The 23,942-nt window shown below is 36.2% G+C and overlaps 1 protein-coding gene across 6 annotated transcripts in view; it reads left to right on the top strand.

Annotated features, from left to right (window-relative positions):
- Cdkal1 (CDKAL1 threonylcarbamoyladenosine tRNA methylthiotransferase) overlaps positions 1-23,942 on the top strand; it is a 615,415-nt gene that overhangs the window by 248,838 nt on the left and 342,635 nt on the right. For all 6 annotated transcript variants that reach the window (XR_012450736.1, XM_074082797.1, XM_074082798.1 and 3 more), the window contains exon 9: positions 3,103-3,206. Coding sequence is in view for 5 of the 6 variants with exons in the window: in XM_074082797.1 (XP_073938898.1) it covers positions 3,103-3,206 (104 nt within the window). In the remaining variant the exon portion in view is untranslated. The remainder of the gene's footprint in view (positions 1-3,102; positions 3,207-23,942) is intronic.

Genomic DNA, 23,942 nt, shown 5'->3' with positions numbered 1-23,942 from the left:
ATTATAACAAATTTCTCCTTTTTGAAAGTAAGATGTGGTAAATTAAATGCTTGACTTGCTACTGTTGTGGCATGATTACAGAATATGTACAAAGTTAAATACTAAAATTGTATGTTAATAATATAAATCATTACTTTGGAAGTGCAGATTATAATTAGCACATCTTATACAATAAAGAGTTTAGACTCCAAAGTACCACATCAACAACTAATAATTCACTTCAGGAGAGTAGTTTAGTGAAGGATATTTTGAATCCTTAGTGTAATATTTCCATGTCCTGGCTTATTTTGAGTATTATAAATATTTTAGAAAATTGCCTTATTTTATTTCAATTTTTAGTACATTATCAGAAGTGATTTTTTTTCCCATGGAGAATATATTTCCACCTTTATTGAATAAGACAGTAGGAAAATCTGATTTGGTTTCTACAGTTGGCTTTTTAAGCCAAGCTACAGGAGCACATCTGTTCCACAAAGTTGGATATACCCGGAACGTGATAATGCACAATTATTTCCTTACAGAACTGCTTAAAAACAGTCACACTAAACAGCTTGTGACCTACACTTACCAATTGCTTACACTATGCAGATATTATTCTCAGTGTTTTACATGTATTAATTCATTATGTCTTAAATGTTTAAAATATGTTTCCCTTCCTTTTTTCCCATTTCCTTTCTCCTGACCCTTACCCAGTTGGTATCCCTTAAGAAACGACCCAAATCAGAAACATTAGTAGCTTCTGTTAAGGTTGTCCACTTAATTTATGGTCCTGTACACTGTTAATGGGACACACAGAAAGAGATCAGGAAACCTGAAGTAATACTGTGCAGTAGAGCTAGAATATTGCCTGGGTGCTGACTTAACTGAGTGAATGCCAGGCATAGGGGGTGGGGGGGTGGGGGGGGTGGAATCCCAGGTCCATGGAAACACTTGAGGAAAAAGCAGAGAGAACACTGCTCCTTTTACCCAGCACAGAGCTTTGAGAACCTGAGCTGCAGAATTTACAGTAACGTGACAGATCAGACAAAGTGACATACTTTGCCACAGACCAAGAAAAACATGAAAAACAGAAACTTGGTGATAATAACAAGGATGAAAGTGACAAGTTTGGATCACTGAATAGATGGAAGGCTGGCTTTAGATTTCCCAAGAATAAAAGTGACAAATACATCCTTTAAGCAAATAGTTTTATACACAGGAGGATAAGTATATTGCTGAGTATATATACTATATTATATTATATCTCATGTCAGATGATTGATTAGCTTTCTTATTACTTGCATTTTTATGTAGCCAGGATGGAGTTTTTATTGTTGTTATGTTGGGGGTTAGGGGTGTTTCTGATGAGAATAGAACCCGGAACCTCACCCACGCTAAGCACATGTTGTACACCCCCAGCCCAGAGATATTTCATGTACATTTATTCCTGGAAAGTGGATTGATAGAGAAACTGCAGGCCTGGATTTGGGTCTCAGCTGATACATGACCTTGAACATTGCTTAGGAGGAAAGAAATGTCAGCACTTTTTAAGATTAGGTGGTTGGGGAGACTGTGGTGGCTCATTCCTGTAATCCTAGCTATTCAGGATTTGGAGATCTGGAGGATCACAGTTCAAGGCCAGCCCAGGCAAAAAGCTCTCAAGACCCTTATCTCATTCAATAAAATCTGGGTGTGGTGACTCTTGCCTGTCATCACAGCTACAAGGAAAAAGTAAATAGGAGGATCATGGTCCAGGCCTGCTAAACATGAGGCCCTATGAGGAAAATACCTAAAGCAAAAAGGGCTGTTGGCTTGGCTCAAGTACAAGAGCTCCTGCCTAGCAAGTGTGAGGGCATGTGGTTAAACCACAGTACCACAAAAAAAAATTTTTAGGTGGTTGGTTATACAGTAAAACACATTTCAAAATTATGTATTACTGTACATAGCTATCATAATCATTAAATATTTGATTACTAAGTACAGTGATTCATATGTATTGTTCCGTCATATAACAATAAAACTACAAATTGTTCACGTTCCATTTGTTCACTAGTTCAGTTCTTCTCCATGTTAGTAGCATTTGTATGATGGTTTTTTTAAAATCTTGCTGCTCTTTACAGTAATTGAGTCACTGAAAAGATTCGGTGATGTTGAGCCTCATCTTTTTGTCATAGGACTGTATCTTACGTTATTTCTTCTATTTTCTAGCAAGAAATTTATTTAAATTTTATTTTAAAATTTTAAGGCAATCAACATTTTGTATTGAAAAGCCATGAAAATCATGTCTAAAAACTACTGGGAAATAAATCAAAGCTAATATTGTCATTCTACTTATTTTCTTTGACTAATGTAATCCTAGAGAATAGTCATTGGATACATTTTAACTGTTTTTTAAGGAATGAAAAGTATTACCTGAAAATTTCCAAGGTAGTGGTGTGTGTGTGTGTGTGTGTGTGTACACATTTTTTTTTTTTTTTGGTGTGACTGGGTTTTGAACTTAGGGCTTCACACTTGTAAAGCAGGCACTCTACTGCTTGAGTCATACCTCTAGTTTATTTTGCTCTAGTTATTTTGGAGATGGAGTCTTGTCAACTATTGGAGGCAGGCTAGCCTCCAACCTCAGTCCTCCTGATCTCATCCTCCCAAGTACCTAGAATTATAGGTATGAGCCACCAGTGCTCGGCTAGGGTATATATTTTTAGGGGAATGATGTGTTGCCTATCCAGTTATTCTTATGCCATTAGAAAAGTTAAATGAGTATGCTTCATCATTTCTAATAAAAAGCTGTGTATATGCAATTTTTATGTGATGGCCAAAGAAATACCAGTGACTTACCAAAAAATATGAGTTTTGAATTTCTTATGATTAATCATGGCTAGTATTTATTAAATGTGTCCCTCATAGGTCTGTGTACAGCCATTCTTGATTAGTTGAAATGCAAAAGGATTGCAACTTTCTGTGCCTTTTGAAAACTAAATATGAGACATAGAGATACTTGTGTTTTTTATCTCTCAAATAAGGGAAGCTAGTTATATTAAAACAGCACTAGAGTATTTATTTTGTTCCCCCATATTACATTATCTTTAAATATTATAGTCTTATTTATTGTTCTCATTTGAATAGGTGTCTCAATGCTTGTACCTACTGTAAAACTAAACACGCCAGAGGAAATTTGGCCAGTTATCCAATTGATGAACTAGTAGATAGAGCCAAACAATCCTTCCAAGGTAAGTGTTTCAAGAATTGTCTGAAATTAGTCTTCTTAATAAATCATGTTAGCCTTCTAAGTAATATTTCAATGTCCCTGTTTCTTTAGCTCTCTGAGGTTTACAAAATTTCAGCTTTACTAATAGAAGATATCAGATTTAATTGCTCAAGCTATATTTTCATTAATTTCTTTTGTCACTTCTCTGTTTTCTTACCACTCTACGGTAAATGACATATTTCAGATTTATACTTTATGGCCCATCTCTAGATTCCGTGGAGAAGGAATGATGATGACAATGATGCTAAAGGAAAAGGACTTTGGGGGAATTAGCACTAGGGTTTGAACCTAGGGCCTTGCATTTGCTAGGCAGGCACTCTCCTTTTGAGCCAAGCACTAGCCTAGAAATAGAAAAAAAAATCCCCAAAAATCCGTAAGTCCCTGAAATCTGTAAGGATTTTTACAGACTGGATGACATAATCTGATTTCTATTCTCTTTCCTTTCCATTTTTTTTTGGACCTACTAGGAAACTGAGCTATTAAGGCTTTCCAGGAGTTCCTGAGAAAGAAGATAGGTTTTCCTATCAGCAGAAAAGGAGAGCCTCCCCCCTCTATAGGACTGTAGACTAGTGAAGAGTAGTCCTGAGGGTGAGCAGTGCCTTTTGTGGGGTAGCTAGCTGCTTGTGAGTCATAGTGTGCTGGAAAATGTGATTGTCTAGCTACCTCTCGGCATATAATAAGACTTATTTTTAATATGAGTCACTGTGATGTTGACACAAACTGCTTAAACTGTGAGCTTCCTCTTTTGTCTTTGTTTATAATATAAGTATTTAACAGTGGTGTGTTTTTACACCCAACCTGAGATAATCTATTGTTTCGTAATCTTGTGGGACAATAGTTATTGGCAATGCACTTCACCTTTTAGCAAGTAACTTAAAGTGCTACTTTCAGTACTTTATACTGGAATCTTAGAAATTCTGATGCTTAAATACACTTTTAAAAAATCTATTGAAAGCTTTTATCATCAGAATTCAGAATGTTCCTTTTAATATGAGGGATATACACTTGGTTGATTTATTAACATCTCCCAACATTTTTCTTTTCTTTGCTATATTCTTAGCTTAGTCCCCTCCGACATTCCCATTCAACTTGGATTGAAAGAGAAACAAAGGAAAAATACTGACTGTGTTCTGTTTTTAGAGCCAGGCTATTGTCCAGTCTGAGGAGAAGCCTGGATGGTTGTCTTTTCTATAGTAAGATTACTGTAAAGATTTTCTGAAAGGGCAAAAGTTCTTGTAGAACTCTGTCGACATATCTGATAACCATGCTGGCTTTTTAATTGGTGTTTGTTTTTTAATGAATCTATCAGATAATTGAGATCTTAAACATATGTGATCTATTTGCTAGACATTTCAAAGTAGAAGGCATACAAATTAGTACTTTTTCAACATTATGCATTTCTAAGTGCAACTGTGTAAAAAATTTAAAAGCCTATTTAATTTTATGTGAAAACCTAGTTGAAAAGTGTAAACTGTAAAATCATTATGTAGGAAATGGAAGTATTTTTCTTCATTCCCTCATATCTAATCTTCACCTGTAACTTAAGCTAACATTTGGTATAATTGCTTCATGACTTTATACAGACACACTTGTATTATATATGAATTGAGAAAAAAAGTTTTGTTTTTTAAGTTAGAGTCAATGAATTTACTTATGGAAAGATAATTAATTTATTACTTTTTTTTTTTTGGCAATATTGGGGTTTAAACTCAGAGCTGTATGCTTGCTAGGCAGGTACTTTATCACTTGAGCCATGTCTCCAGCCTAAAGACAGTGTTTTTAAAATGATTAGAGAATTTTCCTAAAGATGTGCAACTCAGCACTCTGATTTGTCTTTAGAAATGCCCTCTAAACAACAGAGGTACCCTGGGTCTCTTCTGAGAATTTTAGTTGTTATTATAGTTGACTAATTCAAAGAGCATATCACAAGGTGGGAATTTATGTTTGACTTTATATTAATTAATTAACTAAAAAGCTTGCTATGCTAATTTTTATTATAAATTTTATTATATAAATTAATATTAATTCTAGGTGATTACTTATAGAGGAAGTACTAGATTACTGTCATCTTCATCAGTAGATGTGTGTTTTTTCATTCTTAACCATGGGATGTTTGCAAAGAAAGACTTTTTGTTGTCTTGTATGTTTCAGAGTTGTAGCTGGGTGTTGTTTTTTGGACCAGTGAGCTCATGTGATTTATATGAAGTTCTAGAAAGATGGAGGTCAGAACTTGCTAGGTGAGCCATTGTGGGTAGGAAAATAGGAAGTTGTCAGATATTTGCTACTTTTTGCTGTATGCAGTTTGGATTTGAAACACTGCTCGGTTGCTTACTAGCCATATGATCCATACATGTATCTGTCTTCTCCGAGCTGTGGTTTCTTACCACTATGACATTTTGTGTTGTTTGCTGTAAGAATGTGAGATATCATTTGTGAATCAATTTGCTGTGCCATTAGTGTGAAAAAGACATGTTACTTAATCTAAAGGAATTTAAAATGAATGCAAGAACAAAAGTCTAATTTGGTGTGAGAATATTGGAGCATCCATAACGAGAGACATTAATGACTACAATCAAATGACAGATTTTCTTTTTCTTGTTACAATGGAAAATTTCTCTGTAGATAAGCTGCTTAGTATGACAGTTACCTTTCATTTTCTCAATTTGAGATATGCAAATTCATACAAAGGATGGCCTTCGAATCTCTTTCCACTACAAGAAATATCAGTCCATAAGCTCACCTTTTAAAGATAGTGTATTAGTTGTAGTATCTTTTTTTTTCTGCAAAAGACATTGAAATTTTGCCTCATAGAATTCCTAAGTTTGCATTTTATAATTGTAAGGATAATTATGTTAAGTATAATAAAGAAATACTCCATTTTCTTATTTCTATGATTTCATATTTAGTTCCTTAGTAATTGAGGTGTTAGGAGTATTCTTTGAGCCCAAACCCCTTAAAGTCTCCTTCTACCATGATTAAATGACCTTACAATGAGTAACAAATACGGCTCTGTGAAAAGTTACTCAAAGATGAAAAGTCTAAATATGCTATCAGTACATCTTAGTGCTATATTTAAAGCCATTCTGTCTGCAGAAGTTAATGCCATCCTTAAAATGGCATTCTCTTTTTCCTTTTCTTTCTTTGTTTAATGGCTGCTGTGCATCAGGAATACAAATTGACTCCCCCCACCCCCCAGCTACTGTGGATTATACTCAGGGCCCTACACTTGGTATGCAGGTGCTCTATCGTTTGAACCATGCCCCTAGCCTATTTTTGCTGTAGTTATTTTTCAAGTGGGGCCTTGCACTTTTGCCTGGGGTGGCCTCAAACTTCTGTCCTTCTAAGCAGCTGGGATTATAGGCATGAGCAATCTTGCCCAACACAAATTGATTTTTTTTATAACTACACCACTATTCAATATGGATTAGAATTCAGGTTTCCTGTCATATAAGAGAATTTATCATAAAATCATAATTTATTTCTGAGTAGTGTACTTTTGAAGCATTTCATACTTTTAGGAATTTGTTTCTTGTTAGAATAATGAGTAAAGAGATTAAGAGCTTGCCCAAAGGCAAGCAACCATTCAGAAGAAAATGTGAAATAACCATGAAAACATTCTGAATATAAAATGTCTTCCCAAAGTACAAAAAATATGCTGACTGTGCATTTAGCTACCAAAAGAAGAGAGAGTGCATTAACTTTTGAATGGCTATCATTAAAAATTATATTTTAAAATACAAACTATTTTCTCTTGTACATCAAAATATATGTATAGCACATGAATTAGTGGACTCTCTCTCTCTCTCTCTCTCTCTCTCTCTCTCTCTCTCACACACACACACACACACACACACACACACATGCACACACACACACATTTGATTTCCTGGCATTTTTCTTCTTTCCACTAACCTAGTCCCCTTGATGTTTTCATTGATATTTTTACCTTCTCAGTGTGTTTTTCAGTTTTGTGGGCAGATCTGCATTTGAATGTAAGCTTTACAAAGTACCTTCTGGATGTTATCTTGCTCTCACAAACTGTTGGGAAACCTTCCTCCTCTCTGCTGATTCAGGTTTCTTAAAAATCCTAGGATTAACAGTGTTCTGGGCTGAGGTTGCTGGCTTTGACATGGCTGCATTTTAGATATCTAGAAAAACATGTCAGGCAGTTACCAGGACTGTGTTGGGGCCAGAATGAATTTACAAGCTAGTGTTTTCTAGGATATTTGTATTGATTTTTCTCCAGCAGCTAATCAATCAGCTTCAGTTGTATACGCGATGGAGCAAACCTTTTTAAGTGTGATGAGTGAGTGGTGTGGAAACAACACCTTTTCATTGCTGTCTCTGGAATCAAAATGTAGAGATGATGGATGAGTTGTTTTTATAGCTATCGTGTGTTTTTCTGGATCTCATTTGGGTGTTGCTACTTTTTCTCTTCTTCATAAATCTGAAAAGCCCTGCAAGATAAGTGGCACAAACCAGTTATGGAAAGGTAAAATAAATTAAGATGAAATATTCAGAACTGAAAGAAAATTTCTTGGCACCAGTGATTTCAGTATTGATATGTGAATTTTAAAAAATGGATTCTACTGTGTCTCAAGACTTGCAAAGAATACTCTCTGTTGTATGTAAGATTAATTATGAAATGCACCTGGAAAACATTGCTTCTTACCCTTTTAGGTAGGTAAGCATATGAGCAATATTTGATTTTCTGTTGTATAAACTTGAGACCAATCAGTTGAGTGGTTCATATCAAGCCCCATTTGACTGATCACCTTTAGGGATCACTGTATAATGTGTAATGATTATGATCTAAGATCAGAAAGGGGCCAATAATAGTATCCTATTAGAGTCCATGGAAGTTAAATTAAATATCTCCTTAATTGCTTTATTTTTCTCTTGTGCTGTGTTCAAATAAAATTGAGAAATCCACTTCTTCTGTAGACTTAATAGTGCTAATTTACGTTTACCGTGTATTGTCAACTTCCAAAAGGGATTTTAGGTAGCTTACATTAAACCATTGTATGTAATAGTCTGTAAAAATAAAAGCTTTTACTGTGTTTTGAAAGAGGGAAGATATTTTTACTAACTGGTGAATCCTCACTTTCTTGAAGAATAGAAAAATAGAGTGATTTGCATAATTTGATGTATGTAAAAGGAAACACATAGTTTTTACCGTGAAAAAAATCTGTATTTCTAAGCTCTAAACAGTAACAGGTTCAGTTATTTTTTGTTGTTATCCAAGGTATTATTGCATACACGCAGCTGCCATTTACTAAGTATTTACTGTGCTATGTGTAGGAATTAAAAAGATGCAAGCCACATAGTTCTTGTTTTCATGGAGCTCCTCCAAGTTTAGGAAAGAGGGAAGCAAGCTATGAAAATTAGAGACAACCAGGAAGCAAGTCTTGGGATAACAGAAGTCATCAATCCTTTTAATTTTAATAAGCTCCCTGGGATTTTGAAATCACTCTTTGTCTGTCTAGGGTGGTCATAGCAAATTGATAACACTAATGTTACCCCTTCACATCACCAACTTGGCCATTTACTGACCAACCAGGGTTACTCCTCAGAATCCTCTCCAGCATGGAGTTCTTGTTAGCCACTGGATCAGGCTTAGTATTCAAGATGCAGTCTACTGCCCATTCTGAATCCTGAGGGTTATGTGCTGCTTGAAGTTTTATGAAAGAAAGAAACCCAACAGTGGCCCATCAGCTATAGCAACTAACAGAACTGTGTTGTGGTTAGTTTTGCATTCATTCAGCAGAGATGCATTGAGCATTTATAAGCAGCAATTCATGTTTCTGCTGATAGGCACATGCTTTAGGAAAGCTGTGATAGCAATGCATTATGTCATTCAATTACTTCTGCTGCTGAAGTGGTGGGATGGGTAGCAGATGAAGTTTGCTGATAACCCAGTAAACAGCTTATCTTTGCTGAGGGAAACAAACCTGACTTAAAGAGTGATTTTTGTTCATAATTCTCTGAGTTTTCATACCAGAGTATATATAGTTCAGAGCTCAAAGAAATCTTGACCTTCGGGAATAACATTTTTGCATCCTTCCTTATGAATACTATGGTATAATCATCCCTTGGTGTGATTGGTGAGTTTCGTTTATTTATGAATTATGTTTTTCTACTAGGGATTGAACCCAGGGCCTCACACATGAGGACTGGGTCTACTGCTGAGCTACATTCCCAGTCCTTATTTATTTTGTAATCTATTATGTTCTATAAAACAACTTAGAAATGTGCTATTAAGTATATTTTATATGTAAGTATTTTACATATATGCATACTATATAATATATAGTAAGAATGTATAACACATATGTTTTATATACCATATATAACTGTATGAAATAGATATGTAGATAAATCTATCTGTAATAACAAGACCCTGGGAAAACAGATGAAAATGGAGAATTCAAGATTAGGTGGGAAATTGGAACACATAAAAATAGACCATAATCCCAGATGTGGTTTCTAAAATGAGGCTGCAATTTTGACTTTGAACGTCTTGAAAGCTTATTGTCTTTAAGGGGAGAAAAAAAAAATGTAGCGTGGCATTCGATTTGAAAGTGTTTTCACATAGGAGTTCATATAGGGAATACTAAGGGATGTAGTAGGTCTCAGCAGCATCCCATTAACACTCAAACTCACATACCGTATTTTGGAAAACTGTGTATTTTGGCTATCCTTGTTAGAACTTGCAGACATGCCTTGAAAAGCATAACACTCTGAAATGATTTCTTGGGAGGCTAAGACAATACAGTCTTTGGGTGTTATACAGAAATCCTGCCAAAGAGGCTAATAACCTAGGCATTTGCTTGCCTGAGGTTGTCTCTCTGGGTGTGGAAAGGTGATACTAGATTTTATATCTAACTTCTTCTATCTTCCTTTTGTGTATGTTTTATATTTATTAGTACATTAGTACGTGAATATAATTAATAAATGTACATCTATGAGGATGCATTTTAAAATTTTAAACTGATTCAGGAATGTGATATTTGAAAATGTGGCGAGCACTGATTAAGAGAAACAAATAGTCTGCCCATTTCCTATTATAAACGAATTCTTTTGCCAAGGGCTTTGGTTTGAATAGGGTAACAGAGTTATGTGTTCTCTGTCAATGTTCTGAGGTGTGCATACTCCATTTTGATGGAGTGGAAATCCGCCTGCTTTTGATACCAAATAACAAATAACAAAGTTTAAACCCTTTGAAGAAAACCACAGGATTTAGAGAGGACAGTTATCTGTGTCTTCAGCAGCTGTGCATCTCTGCTCGTGGGTAGAGGAAAGTGTTTTATCTTTGGGAACACATTTCCCTGTTCCTTCCATCTGAGTTTTAGAATACCAGAAGACTAAGCCAGGTGATTGGGGTCAGGCATGTATGAGTTTAGTTGGTGCTCAATAAATGTTGAATGAGTAGCTAATCCAGAAATAATTATGTGACTTGGAACCTATAATGAAAAGATGGTATGTAAAAGCCATGTTTCTAAAATGGGCAAGAGTTATTGCTTGGCTACAGCTGCTCTTCTAGCCCAATTAATTGAACACCAGATTGATTGTATGACATAGATATTTAGTAGTGTTGGCTTTCCTAGATTTGCAAGAGTGAAATAATATACCTTAGGGAATCTTTTCATGAGAGTTAACAGATACCTATCAATTTATTGAAAGGGGATGTTTGCTTAGGTCCACATTTATGATTATAAATAAATACGTTTGCTATGATAGTTCTCTTTTTCTTAACAGAATTCTGAAAATGAGTTTTGGTGACAAGGACAAAAATTAACCAAGGGTGTACTTTCAAAGTTTGAATTGAGGCCGATCTGTCTCTGGGGTGGTTTTGGTGAACTTCGAAGGCTGCAAGTTTGTTTTGAAAGGTTGTTTAATGGAATTTTAATAGCCCTGGATAGATGTGAAAGTGATATTGCTACCTGGTGGTTTGTAAACCTGACCTTTGTGAGATGTTTTCTGAGCAAAAGTACTACTTTGTGTGTGATGCCAGCAGCTTTTATTGATTCTGCAGCGTCTGCAGTTTCTAACACTGGCTGTCAATTCATTTCATTTGAAAAATTATTAAATCTCTTCTGCTGTTTGTGTGGATATTAAATTGCTGTAAACATACTTGCACAATGTCAGGTACAGTGAGCACAATTTTCTGCATGAAAAAAAATGTTTGTTAGTGGGACCTTGGCTGTTCTGCCGAGGTTATAAATTTCTGTATTTCTTTTTATTTGTTGTGCTCAGTTATACTCTTTATTTCTCTTGGTGAGTTGCAACACATTTCTTATTATTTGTAATGTAAGAAAAAATGTTTTTAGGTTGCTGACTTTCAAAACTACACCCTTTAATTCATCATTTCTGATAGCATTAACAGAAGAAGAGTAGAAAACCAGGAGGCTAGAGGGTTTAACAAGTGACAATGTAATTGAGTAAGAATAAGAAGGGGATGATAAATAAATAAATTTAGTGGCCAAGGAAAGAAATGAATGGTCCTGGTTCATGTGTCCAACCCAGGGCCTCAAAAGTGCTAGGCAAGCACTCCTACCACTAGCATCCGCACAGGTAGATCTTCTTGATTTGTTGAATTTGAGTTAGGAAAGTGAAGTCAGTAAGACAGTAGTCATCTATACAAGTGAGTATTAAACTTTTCTGACTCTGAAACTTTGGGATATGTCTTTGATATGCAAATATGTGGACAGATTCTTAAACTGCAGATGATTGGGAAGCAGGAAGTATCACAGAGTACTGTTAGAAACCTTTATCTAGAGAATTAGCTTGATTAAATTCACCCAGTCATTTGATCAAAATATTCAGTGGAAATAGGGGAGAAATGTGCTATTTATTTGATGTAATAAAAATCTGGACCAGTTTTTTCTATGTAATAGGTGTGTAGTTCTAGGCCAGGACTTTTGTCTTAGTAGATTTGTACTGCTAAAATAAAATACCAGAGTGCACCTATAGTTTGCACCTATATTCCCATAGCCCCAGTGACTCAGGAGGCTAAAGGAGGGGATTGCTTGAGCCCAGCCTGGGCATCATAGTGAGACAGCACCCTCCCCCCACCAACTCAAAAACAGAACAAACCAAAAGAAAAATACCTGACTGGGTATTTTATAAAGAAAAGAAATTTATTTTCTCCCAGCTCTGAAAACTAGAAGCCCATGATGTGCTGACAGGTTTGTTGTCTGGCAGGAGCCCATTTTCTGTTTCCACGGTGGTATCTTGTTGTGTCCTCTGTAAAGGTTAAACTTTGTCTCTTCACATTATGAAAGGGATGGAAAAGGAGTCCTCGAAGCCCAAACTTCTCTTAAAGACCCCACCTCTTAATGTTAATGCATTGGGGACTACAGATATTCAAATCTTAGCACATTTGGTTAATTCTTTTGGGAAGTTTTAAAAATATAGATGCCAGACATTACATGAAAAGATTCTGGTTCTGATTAGACTACTCCATGATGTCAATGGTTATAACGTTTTAAAATTCCTGTGTTGATGTCTGATCTCCACTGTGATGGTATTGAGGTAGCACCTTTGGGAGGTGACAAGGTCATGAGGATAGAATTCTGGTGAATGGAATTAGGGCCTTCAATAGAAGAGACTTGAAGGTGACTGTGTGCTTCTAGCACCATCTGAGAACACAGCATTTGTAGGTGTGGGGCTGCATCAAGAGGCACCAGCTGAGAAGCATTAAGGGAGCCTTCACCCACTGAATCTGAGAAGCGTTGAGTGAGGCTTAACCACACACTGAATCTGATGGCCCCTGGGTCTTGGACCTTTCATATTCCAGAACTGAGAGCAATAAATTTATTACGTTAATAAATTACGTTTCTAAGGAAATTTTATTCTAACAGCTTGAACAGACTGGGACAGCTACAAGCTAGAGAATGTTTACTTTTAAAACTCTACAGTTTTGATAATCTAGCCTATATCTTTCCTGGGATATAGGAAAGATACCTGAATTATTTTTTTTCCCTTTAAGTATCATGCTTTTGGTATAGATTGAGTTGGGTCTTTCAAAGCAAAATATCACACTGTTATATCACACTGTTAAATTTAGAAGAAAAAACTATGTTCCCTTAAACTATGTTTTAGAAGGCAAACAAGTCTTATAGTAACAATTCTTCACTATGTATCAAAGAATTCAAACATTTCTTTGTATAGATACAGGAATAATACCTAAATTTATACAGATTCAGAACATATCTTTATTTTCTTGAGATAAGGTACATATTTGTGTATTTGAGAAAAAAATTAATTTAAGAAATGTTAAATTTCTACATATAAGTGGAGTTGCAGATTTCTACTAGATTGGAAAGCATTTAGTTTTGATATATTTGCATGTTCCAGTATTCTATAATTGTGAATAGCAATGTTTACATAATTCATAATCACCTGGAAAATGTTTTTGTATGGTTAAATTCTTGCCATAAAATCTTATGAACTATACTAGGACAACTATTCTTAAAAACAGATAAGCAAAAAGAATTGAGAACTAGGGAAAAATTAAGTCAAATATCATTTTTGTTGGAGGGGTAACAAGTATATTAAATTTTTTTCTACTTTTAATATTTCCTAAGTTCCTCTAAATACATACCATTTTAATTAGATTACATAAATAACTATTTTTAATGTAATTTCAGTATAGAAAACTATATCACATGTGTTTGAAGTAAGAGTTACTTTTTATTACTTGACTAAGATATAGAAATCAATGTGACTATTTGAAACATTTGGTTACCTCAGATCTATTTGTTCATTACTTTGGAGTTGATGGATTCTTTCTGATCACAGGATGGCCTGATACTTGAGAATTTTCTTTGGACAAATAATAAACTGTTATAAAGACCTGCTCCAGGAGAAATCTGGAAGCTACCTGGATTTCCTGCTTAGCTCCACCATCAGCTACAGTTCTATTAATAAGCCAAAGAATTGCAAAATATGAGGAAACCTTTGTAGACTAGAAGGAGAAGGAATTGTGGAATAGCAGGAAATCTTGGGCCCTTCATTTCCAGATGAGAAACACAAAACCTGAAGAGGGTGGATGTCTCCACCAGGCTCCTGTCACCCAGGCCAGTTCTCTCACCACCGTGCTGTGGCTTTTTCAGCTCTGTCTGGGCAGACAACTCAAAGCATATGAGGAAAACAAGAAGTAGAGTAAGTTCAGGAAAGGTAAATTGTGGGACAGAGGACTAAGTTTGTGGCTCCTCAGAAGAGTGGCCAGTGTAAAACAGTGCAGCTCCTGATCAATGCCCAGAAGGTCCCACAGTGCTGGTTACATTCTCCATCCCACAGGCACTGGCTCTAAACTCTTACCTCCAACTGCTCTTCCTTAGTTCTTTGAACGTAGTACTTGCTGTTTCCTTTTCGGTGAAAGGTTTTCCCTATGGTCTTCGTGTGGCTGTCTCATACTAGATTTCAACTTGAATATCACTTCCTCCCAAGTTCCTCCTTTGAAGACCCTTTTGAAGGGAGTGTTTTGTCTGTTATTCTATTTCATATCACTATGTTTATTTCTTCTAAATCACTTGTAACTTGTACATTATATCTGTTTATTCACTTATTCCTGGTCTGTGATGGTAAGTTAGTGAGAATGCCTGTTGTATTCATCATTGTATTCTTAAAGCTTAGCATGGTGCAGGGCATATAGTAGGCTCATAATAAATACTCACTGAAGGAAAATACAAATAAAAGTTGTAACTTAAAATTAATAGAATATTATGGATTTTACATCTGTTTAAAATCATTTTTCTCAGTTTCGTCTGCTATTTTCTTTTTAAAATCAAGCATAAACATAAATTATACAAATGTTTGCCTATAGTCTTACCTTATTAGGAAGAACATACTTGCTTTCCTTTTATACCCTCGCAGTGGGAGTGAAATGTCAGGCTTCAGTGGTGGGGGTAGAGCAATAACATTTTCTGAGTCTGCTTTAAGTCTGAATATACACATGTGCACCTGATAGGTAGAATGATCACAGCCCAGAAATAGGGTGGAGTGCATGGTCCAAACCAAGACAGTTTTTATCAGAGTTATTTAAAAAAGATCTGATTTAAAGATCAAAGCTATGCTATGAAACCAGAGAAGTGGAGAGCAAATAAACCCAAGCACATAGACAGTGCATGGAAGAAAATTCCAGCAGGTTGATTAGAATGGGCCATTTTGTTTGCTACTTTAAGAATATTGGGTTGACTTAGGGTTTTGCCATGTGTGCCATAGGCAAAGCCCTTTTTTCAAAGTATTTGAAGTATTTAAATTTCATTGATTTTGTATATTGTATAATTATTTATAGATTTCATACATTTTAAAATAATCTCATATCTAATAATCTAATAATCTGAAGAAGCAACAGTAGTTTTCTTCTCTCTATATACAATGTAGAACAATTATTGACAAATCCTGGAAGACTATTACTTGGAAGCCTCCAATGAATCGCGTGTCTTTCTTGTCATGCTTTGTGTAGACACACCCTTTCCTGACGGTTGGCTTAACCAGGATTCTTGCTTTGTTTGCAGAATATTAGAAAGTATGACACAATCACATGTTATAAATACTTAGGCTCTGGGGTTTGTGCTTATGGAATTTTGCCTGGAGTCTTGTACCACTATATAAGAAGGTTCACTTACCCTGTTGACAATATTACGTGTGCAGAGGGAGGATTAGCCAGCCCATAAACAATCCAGCACCCCAGCTGAGGCTGGAGACATATGAATGAAGAAGCCATATTGAATGTTCCAGCCACCACTTTGATAAAAAATTCTGGCCACCCAAACATATCCCACATTGTGGAACTGTGAGCAATAATAAATTATTATTTTAAATCACTAACATTCGTGTGGTATATTACACAGCAGTAGATATATTTTGTTAGGTATTTTTAAAAATGTAATAGTAAAATATGCAATTATATTTATCTTACTACTTAAGATTGGACAGACAAATCCAAACGTGTTTCCATTGAACTAAATGTGTGGTAATATTAGGATTATGGTTTTAACAGTTTCTGGCATAATCCCAGGAACTGGGAAGCACTGAGAAAGCTAAAAGTCACCGAGGCAGTAGTTACCACTGGGAAGTATTATGCAATTGAGTGATAAGAGCGGGGAGCCTGATGAGCTTAAGGTGACATTGTTATTTTGATTAAAATCAGTACTTGCAGTTCTCTTTCCATAGTTTGTTGGCTCTTTGTCCTTAAGAAAGCTATTGAGGGGATCCAAAATGGCAATTGGGACACAGATGGAGACTGTGTGAGGTCCGGGAATCAGGGACTTTGCTGAGATGCGGGAGACACACTTGGCTGAGGTAAAGAACCAGAGAGAGCTGAAACTTTGGCACCCTGAACCCCTAGCCCATGGAAGGCTTCTGCACATCATGATGCACTGAAAGGACAGGTGGGCGCCACTCCCACCACCCCCACACCGCCACCGCCAGCCCCTGGGCCCCCACCGCTGCCCCACAGGCCCGCCATGCCTCTGCCCCGCTGGCCGCCACAGGAGGGCTCCAGCACCACAAGATGCCAGCTCCAAACCTACCTAGGAGATGCAGACAAACAGTACTGGATGCTAAAGGAGTAACATCAGAAATACTATGACTGAAATTCTACTGTTCCTGCACCGGAAATTTTTTTTTTTTCTTTTTTCTTTTCTTTAAGTGTTTATTCGTCTTGTTTGCTGTTTGATTGTTCACCATCACTTCCTGTTGATTTATTTGGTTCTCCATTTTTTTTCTCTCTCTTTTTCTTTTTTCTCCTTTCTTGGTTTTGTTAGTTTTACTATTATAAGTTAGCTAATACTAAATTACACATAGACCAGGGAAAGAAACAGTACCAAGTGGAATGATGGGAAGACGAAAAAAGGATGGAAATCATTCTCCCCCCAAAAATAAATTACTACAGGATTGAGAGGGAAATGAAGAAAACAGATACCCAGATCCAGACTCCAACAAAACAAAGATAAACTATACCAAGGAACCCAATGAAACCCACAAGAACACCCTGGAAGAAGAAATTCTACAAGTAATCAATGAGAATTTCATAGAGATATTACTAGACATAGTCAACCAAATGTACAGGAGACACTCAAGAAATTCCAACACAACAAAAATAAAGATTATGACAAAACACAAAAACAAATAAATGAACTCATAGGAGTCCTAAATAAACACCAAAGAGAGATAAATGAATTAAGGATGAAAATTGACAATATTAAAGAGGAAGTGACCCATGATATGGAAAACCTCAGAAAAAATATTGAAACAGAAATACAAAACAAAATGGAAGACCACTCCAGCAGACCAGAACAAGCAGAAGACAGAATCTCAGAACTTGAAAATGAAATGGTAATTAAAGGAAAAACTGAAGAACTATTAGACAACTCAAGTCCTGTGAAAGGAAGATGCAAGAACTCACCGGCTCCATCAAAAGACCAAACCTGAGAATCATGGGCATTGAAGAAGGAGAAGAGGTGCATGCAAAAGGAATTAGAAATATATTCAACAAAATAATAATAGGAAATTTCTCAAATCTAGAGAAAACTATGCCCATTCAGGTACAGGAAGCCTAGGACACCAAACAGACTTGATCAAAATAGAACTACCCCATGACATATTATCATTAAAACAACAAGCACAGAGAATAGAGAAAGAATATTGTAGGCTGTAATAGAGAAGAAACAAATAACATACAAAGGTAAACCCATCAAAATTACAACAGAGTACTCAAGGGAAACCTTAAAAGCAAGAAGAGCATGGAGTGAGGTCTTCTGGGCACTGAATGAAAATAACTTCAACCCTAGGATACTCTACCCAGCAAAACTATCATTCAAAATAGATGAAGCAATAAAAGTCTTCCACGATAAGCAGAAACTAAAACAATATATGACCACTAAGCCACCACTTCCAAAGATTCTTCAAGGAATTCTACACACAGAAAGTGAAAATAAGCAAAACCATGAAAGGGCAGGCAGTACCAAACCACAGGAGAAGAACAGGCAAGAAAGTAGAGAGTAATATTGATTGAGCTGCACACAATCAAACTCTTAAACAACAAAGACAACTAAATGACAGGAATCACCACATACCTATCAATACTAACACTGAATGTTAATGGACTCAATTCCCCCATCAAAAGACACCACTTGGCAAACTGGATTAAAAAGGACGATCCAACAATCTGCTGCCTACAAGAGACCCATCTCATGGAAAGATACAAGTACTGGCTGAGGGTGAAAGGCTGGAAGAAAATTTACCAAGCTAGTGGCCCCCGAAAACAGGCAGGGTTAACAATACTTATCCCGGACAAAATAGACTTCAAACTTACATTAATCAAATGAGATAAAGGACACTCCATACTAGTAAAAGGGGAAATACACCAAAATGAAATAACAGTTATCAACCTATGTGCACCCAATGTCAATGCACCCAGTTTCATCAAACATACTCTGAAGGACCTAAAAACATATATAGACTCCAACACAGTGGTAGTGGAAGACATTAATATCCCCCTATCACCAATAGATAGGTCATCCAAACAAAAAAATCAATAAAGAAATTCTAGAGCTAAATCACACAGTAGATCAAATGGACCTTGCTGATGTCTACAAAATATTTCTTCCAACTTCTGCACAATACATATTCTTCTCAACAGTTCATGGAACCTTCTCCAAAATTGATCATATCTTAGGATACAAAGCAAGCCTCAGGAAATATAAGAAGATAGAAATAGTCCTATGCATTCTATCTGATCATACTGCATTAAAACTAGAACTCAACAACAAAAACAACAGTAAAAAACATGCAGACAATTGGAAGCTGAACAACACACTGCTTTGTGATCAAAGGGTCACTGATGAAATAAAAGAGGAAATTAAAAGGTTCCTGGAAGTTAATGAAAATGAAAACACGACCTGCTGGAACCTTTGGAAACACAGAAAGGTAGTCTTAAGAGGAAAGTTTATAGGCATAAGTGCGTATATTAAAAGGTCAGAAAGATCTCAAATCAATGACCTAATGCTACATCTCAAACTCCTAGAAAAACAAGAACAAGCAAATCCCAAAACAAGCAGAAGGGGAGAAATAATAAAAATAAGGGCTGAAATTAATGAAATAGAAACAAACAAACAAGCAAAAAAACCATACAAAGAATCAATGAAACAAAAAGCTGGTTCTTTGAAAAAATATAAAAGATTGACAGACCCCTGGCAAACCTGACTAAAATGAGGAGAGAAAAAACCCTAATGAGTAAAATCAGAAATGCAAAAGGGGTGATAACAACAAACACCACAGAAATCCAGGAAATCATCAGACTACTTTGAGAACCTATGGTCTAATAAGTTTGAAAATCTCGAAGAAATTGACAGATTTGTAGATACTTACAACCACCCAAAACCAAGAGGATATTAATCACCTGAATAGATCTATAATACAAAATGAAATTGAAGCAGCAATAAAGATTCTCCCAAAAAAGAAAAGTCCAGGACTTGATGGATTCTCAGATGAATTCTATCAGACGTTTAAAGAAGAACTAATAACAGCCCTCCTTAAGCTGTTCCACGAAACAGAAAGGGAAAGAACACTGCCTAACTCATTTTATGAAGCCAATATTACTCTCATCCAAAAACCAGACAAAGATACCTCCAAAAAGGAGAATTATAGGCCAATTTCCTTAATGAACATCGCTGCAAAAATTGTCAATAAAATGATGTCAAACCAAATCTAACAACACATCAGAAAGATCATCCACCATGACCAAGTTGGCTTCATCCCAGGGATGCAGGTGTGGTTCAACATATGCAAATCTATAAATGTAATACACCACTTTATTAGAAGGAAAGACAAAAACCACTTGGTCATTTCGATAGGTGCAGAAAAGGCCTTTGACAAGATCCAACACCACTTCATGATAAAAGCTCTAAGAAAACTAGGAATAGATGGAATGTACCTCAACATTGTGAAGGCTATATATGACAAACCTACAGCCAACATCATACTTAATAGAGAAAAACTGAAACCATTTCCTCTAAAATCAGGGAAAAGACAAGGGTGCCCACTATTCCTACTCTTATTCAACATAGTCCTGGAATTCCTAGTCAGAGCAGTTAGGCAAGAAGAAGAAATAAAAGGAATACAAATAGGTAAAGAAACTGTCAAAATATCCCTATTTGTAGACGATATGATCCTATACCTTAAAGACCCAAAAAACTCTACCCAAAAACTCCTAGACAGCATAAATAGCAATAGCCAGGTGGCAGGATACAAAATCAACTTACAAAAATCATTAGCTTTTCTGTACACCAACAATAAAAAAACCGAACAGGAATATATGGAAACAATTCCATTCACAATAGCCTCAAAAAAAAATCAAATACCTACGAGTAAACTTAACAAAGGATGTGAATGATCTCTACAAGGAGAACTACAAACCCCTGAAGAAAGAGATTGAGGAAGACTACAGAAGGTGGAGAGATCTCCCTGCTCATGGATTGGTAGAATCAACGTAGTAAAAATGGCTATACTACCAATAGCAATCTACATGTTTAATGCAATTCCCATCAAAATCCCAATGACTTTCATCACAGAGACTGAAAAATCTGCAAGAGACCGCAAATAGCCAAGGCAATACTCAGCAAAAAGAGCAGTGCTGGAAGTATCACAATACCTGACTTCAAACTATATTACAAAGCAATAGCAATAAAAACAGCATGGTACTGGCACAAAAACAGACATGAAGACCAGCGGAACAGAATAGAGGATTTGGATACGCAACCACATGACTATACTCACCTTATTTTTGACAAAGATGCCAAAAATATACGATGAAGAAAAGACAGCCTCTTCAACAAATGTTGCTGGGAAAAGTTGTTCTTCGTGTGCCAGAAACTGAAACTAGATCCATGTTTATCACCCTGTACGAGTATCAACTCCAAATGGATGAAGAACCTTAATATCAGGCTTGAAACTCTGAAGTTAGTACAGGAAGGAGCAGGAAACATTCTGGAACTCATAGGTATAGGCAAGGATAGAACCCCAGCAGCCCAGCAACTAAGAGAAAGAATGCACAAATGGGACTACTTAAAATTAAAAAGTTTCTGCACAGCAAAAGAAATGGTCTCTAAACTGAAGAGACCACCCACAGAGTGGGAGAAAATATTTGCCAGCTACACATCAGACAAAGGACAGATAACCAGAATATAGAGGGAACTTAAAAAACTAAACTCTCCCCCGAAATCAATGAACCAATAAAGAAAGGGGCAACTGAACTAAACAGAACTTTCTCAAAAGAAGAAATTCAAATGGCCAAAAAACACATGAAAAAATGCTCATCATCTCTAGCCATAAAGAAAATGCAAATGAAAACCACACTAAGATTCCACCTCACCCCTGTTAGAATACCATCATCAAAAACACCACCAACAACATGTGCTGGCGAGGATGTGGAGAAAAAGGTACCTTCGTACACTGCAGGTGGGAATGCAAGCTAGTACAACCACTCTGGAAAAAAAATTTGGAGGCTTCTTAAAAATCTAAACATAGACCTGCCGTATGATTCAAAGTCCCACTCCTGGGGATATACCCACAGGAATGCAGCACAGGTTACTCCAGAGGCATCTGCATACCCATGTTTATTGCGGCACTATTCACAATAGCCAAGTTATGGAAACAGCCAAGATGCCCCACTACTGACGAATGGATCAAGAAAATGTGGTATTTGTACACAATGGAAATTTACTCAGCCATGAAGAAGAATGAAATCTTATCATTTGCAAGTAAATGGATGGAACTGGAGAACATCATTCTGAGTGAGGTTAGCCAGGCTCAGAAGACCAAAATTCATATGTTCTCCCTCATATGTGGACTTTAGATCTAGGGCAAATACAGCAATGTGATTGGACTTGGGTCACATGCTAAGTGGAGAGCACATATGGGAGGAATGAGGATAGGTAGTAAACCCAAAATATGAAAGCGTTTGATGTCCTCGCTCCAGAGGAACTAATACAGAAAACTTAGAGCGACAGAGGTCAACAGGAGAAGGGGATCAGGAACCAGTCTAAAGATCAGTTATAGATGAATCAACTTGGGTTCTAACACATTTGTACATGGAAGCAATGCTAGGAATCTCTCTGTGTAGCTATCCTTAACTAGCAGAAAGACTTTGTCTTTCTTATTATGCTTATGTCTTCTCTTCAACAAAATTACAGATAAGGGCAGAACACGTTCTGCCTTGAAGCGAGGGAGGAAGGTGGGGAAAGGGTGAGGGTGGGGGGCAGGGGGGAGAAATGACCCAAACAATGTATGCACATGTGAATAAATGAATTAAAAAAAAAGAAAGCTATTTATTTTCTCTTGTCCTCAGTTTTCTCATTTGAAAAGTAGGGATAAAGAATACTTATTAGATAAATCATGAAAGCTAAATAATAAAAGGCTAAGTCTGTGGTACTTGGCAAAGCTTAATATGTGATTTCTCATTGTTCTTAATGATATGATAAGAGTGCAAGAAAAAGGAAGAACAGGAAAAGTCACTACCCATGAAAATATTTGTGTTTACATCTTGAATTATTTTGAATGTGTCCATATACACACATACTTACATGCTTTCACATGACTGTCCCTGGCTACTTTTCAAGAAGGAACACTGGGCTATAGGTATGCTTCTGGTATTTTATAAACTTGCAGATCACTGGGAGTTTTGTTCACATGCAAATTTTATTTGATAGGTTTTAGGTAGGGACTGAGAGTTTGCAATTTTAAGCTCCCAGGTGATCTTGATACTGAGAGTCTTTGGATCACACGGAGTAGAATGGTCCTGGAGGGTGAGATGCTATTTGTGGCTCTTTGTATTTTGACCTCGTATCTGTTCTTCAGATACTATCTCATATAATTCTGTACTTTAATCTCTTCTCCAATCACACAGAATTCTTTCTTTATCATAATGATGGTGCTTGCCAGCATATTTAAAGTGATTTCTTTAAGTCTTTATATCCTCTACCTTCGCTGCAATAAGGACTGTTGGAGTCATATTTCATATCATAATTAATGTCCAGTAAATGTTTTTGAGTGAACATGTGCATGCATATCCTTTTGAGTCCCATAACTGCAGAATGGAAATGTTGTCTTTCACCTTACCATCCATTAGTATGGAACCTTCTCCAAACTTAACCTTGTAAATGTCTGGCTATGGATCCTGGAGTTGGAAGGAATGGCCAGCCTTCTACCCTTGATTGGTGTAGGAGAAAGGTGGATTGTTCGCAGATGTGAGGTAATTTAGGGAGGATAATGTGGATTGGGTGCAGTTAAGACTGTTTAGTTTTGTTTTATATCCATCTATATTATATAAGCAAATAATGGCAAACTATGAAATATTTGAAATAAAGGAAATGTTGAAGAAAACTGGAATTAGGGCTGGTGCATGACTCAAGTAGTAGAGCACCTGCCTAGCAAGTGCAAAGTGGATTTTAAACCCCAGTATTGCCCCATAACAAGCCTGGAATTAAAAACAAAATGTATTTCGTTTGAAAAATGGTGTTGCTATAAATTGTATTCTAATAAATTGGCTCCTTTTTTTATATGTCTATTTTATCACTCTGGTAACATCTGTGCTTTATTTTTCAGATGTGAAATAACTTAAATGCAGTGGTCTGATCCTTAGTTGTGATTGCACTGACTTTCAAATGTAATTCACTGTGCAGTTAATTTA

The sequence above is a fragment of the Castor canadensis genome, chromosome 8, assembly GCF_047511655.1.
Source record: "Castor canadensis chromosome 8, mCasCan1.hap1v2, whole genome shotgun sequence".
Lineage (NCBI taxonomy): Eukaryota > Metazoa > Chordata > Mammalia > Rodentia > Castoridae > Castor > Castor canadensis.
Note: the sequence above shows the minus strand (reverse complement) of the source record. Positions and strands in the feature narration are given on the sequence as shown.